Raw genomic sequence first — 2500 nt, 5'->3', positions numbered from 1 at the left:
GGAAACTAATTTTATCATTCCTATTACTAATGCATATCAATTCCCCTCAAGTCTTGCTGTATGCCTTAGCCATGTAGGTGATGATAGCCTCTCCTGATCTGATAGCCATTGGTATTGTATCAGTTGTCACTGTAGCCTCAGACATATGGTGTTACAGTAACAGTAGCAGTCGTCTGGGCTTGGCTTCGAACATGGCTTCCACCATGGCCACAGAGGGTCTTCGCCAAGCCTCTAAACAGATAGAGCACCTTCGCTCACAGTACCTCGACCCAGCCATGGCAGACCTTGGCCAGTACAGGTAAGTCAGTGCTTTGCTTTTCAAGGACAAGGAGTGCAGGTAACTAAAACCATTGAGGACTACTGGAAACAAAGCTCATGATATGAAAGATGGATTTTCAGTCTGTTTTGTCTTGGGGTAGGTTGCTCTTTCTTAAATAAAAGGAAAAGACACTTCTGAGGATTGTTAAAGCCATAGTGGGATTACTCTATTCTTGAAGTGTCAATCTTGTTAGGGGCCCTTTTGATTATATGAAATTAGTGTAATTATATTGAGAGAGATTTATGTATAATCATGTAAAATTTAGGCACATAATGTATACAGTATATATTTGTATATTACAGCACATGTTCAAACACGTGCACACATCTGCAGATAACTCTTAGCATATACTTATTTTCATTAACTTTTTAGACAGTTATGATGTATTTGTGCATTTTTTTTTTCAACAGCATAATTTTGTTTATGATGTAACTTGATAATATTGTCCTGGGATTGATGTAACTATCATAGTTCAGCTATAGTATTAGCAGTATCTGCAGAAGACATTCATTGATTTTGATATTGGCTTAGGGTATAGGAGTGTGAAGGGTCAGCTGTATATTGAATTAGGTAATTGGTATCTTTGACTGAGAACAAATTCCATATTGCCAAAATGTTAGATACTGAGGTGTAACTATATGGCTATGTATGCATTTCTGTAGATTCTTAGTTTGTGTGCATTTCAAGAGGATCAAGTTTGTGTCAAAAATATTCACAGTTGTTTAGTCCGGAAAAGCTAGGTGTGAGGTTTGGTCATATTTTCTTCAAGAGCAGACAATGGCAGTGCAAGCAAGTGTTAGATAAACCCAGAGTTTATTTCGGGGTAGGTGGTGACAGTGAAGGTAGCAATGATCTTATTGAAAGGTCTGCCAGTAGGTGGTGGCAGTAATGCTACGTATTAACTAGGTCCATATATTTGCTGACAGTAAAATATCAAGCGTTTTCAAGGTGAGGTTGTTATTTATTTCTTTAGTGGGTTTGGTTTCATTGTACTTTTTTTTTCTGTTGTTTGATTTGACCTTCTTCCATACTGTGCCAGAAAGCTGAAAAATGGTAAGTGTTGTTTGTACCCCTTTTTCCCTTTGTCTCTTTTTTCTGATTAACAGAATGTCTGTATTAACCTGTTGGATCTGGGTGCCTTGTGGCACGTATGTGGACTGAAATTCAGGCATGAGGCTTCCTTGAGTGTCAACTGTCCTGGGTTTATGGCTTGCAGGCCTGGCCAAAAGAATACTGACGTGTGATATTAAGACTTCTTGCCACCTCTTTGTAGTGCTATTTGCCCATTTTCTGCAGACACGTGTTTTGCTGTTTTGCTGTTTTATGAGGTCTATGTTTGTTGTTTGTTAAGCTTTATCGAGATAATAAAACATTTATGTTGCGCAGACTCTGTATGATATTTCCAGGAAGTCTACACTCTGTATGGTAACCGTAACAATAAGTAACACTATTATTTTTTGTATTTTAAAATCATTCAATTTTCCAGACTACACAGCTGGTAACAGTAGGCAGGAATAGGTTCCTACACATGGACATAGTGTCTTTCCTGGAAACAGTACTCTCCGAGGCATTATTGACAGATATTATACTTCACCTTCATCGACCAGTGGAAATCCTGTAGTAGCTCATGAACAAACCTCTGAGCCCGCTGAGTCAATCTCACGTCCAGGTGCTTTAAGCACTTATGTGTAGATGTCCCCATCAACCAACATTTGGCAGCGATTTCCATCACCCACCCCTTACCCAGATTTTTTTCCGTGATTAGACTTTGCTGTGACTCGCCCCTTGGCCAGATATTGTAAGACATCCATGTCACCCGGATCCAATGGGTTGATTAATATTTAATTGATCTTCCTTATAATTCTCATGATTATTACTCATCATAAGCTTATGGCCATATGGCCATTAAAGGGCTTAGCATGATTTTTTCCCCTTGTATTTATATTGAATTATTTTTTTCTATCTTCTAAAAGATTGTAATTGATTTTTGTGTAAAGGATTTTCTTACTCTTATATGACACATAATTAATAAAATAACTCCCTCTTCGTAATGATTACTCAAAACAGAGAGTGAGTGAGGAACTTATGTACATAGTGTAAAAGTTATTGCATGGACTCAATAAGTTGCTTATATAGTGCATTAGGGTTTTTGTTTGCCAGACTGAAATCAGTTTCTCAAAG

General features: G+C 37.8%; 1 protein-coding gene across 6 annotated transcripts in view; it reads left to right on the top strand.

The window, feature by feature from the left end:
- The window catches only part of LOC125034879 (DENN domain-containing protein Crag-like), a 53168-nt gene that overhangs the window by 38465 nt on the left and 12203 nt on the right, over positions 1 to 2500 (top strand). For 4 of the 6 annotated variants that reach the window (XM_047626927.1, XM_047626926.1, XM_047626928.1 and 1 more), the window contains one exon: positions 158 to 298. The exons of the other annotated variants lie outside the window; for them this stretch is intronic. In XM_047626927.1, coding sequence (XP_047482883.1) covers positions 158 to 298 — 141 coding nt within the window. The remainder of the gene's footprint in view (positions 1 to 157; positions 299 to 2500) is intronic. 6 annotated transcript variants of the gene reach the window in all.

The sequence above is a fragment of the Penaeus chinensis genome, chromosome 19, assembly GCF_019202785.1.
Source record: "Penaeus chinensis breed Huanghai No. 1 chromosome 19, ASM1920278v2, whole genome shotgun sequence".
NCBI classification, from domain to species: domain Eukaryota; kingdom Metazoa; phylum Arthropoda; class Malacostraca; order Decapoda; family Penaeidae; genus Penaeus; species Penaeus chinensis.
The sequence above is the reverse complement of the archived record's forward strand: the minus strand, read 5'-3'. Positions and strand labels throughout refer to the sequence as shown.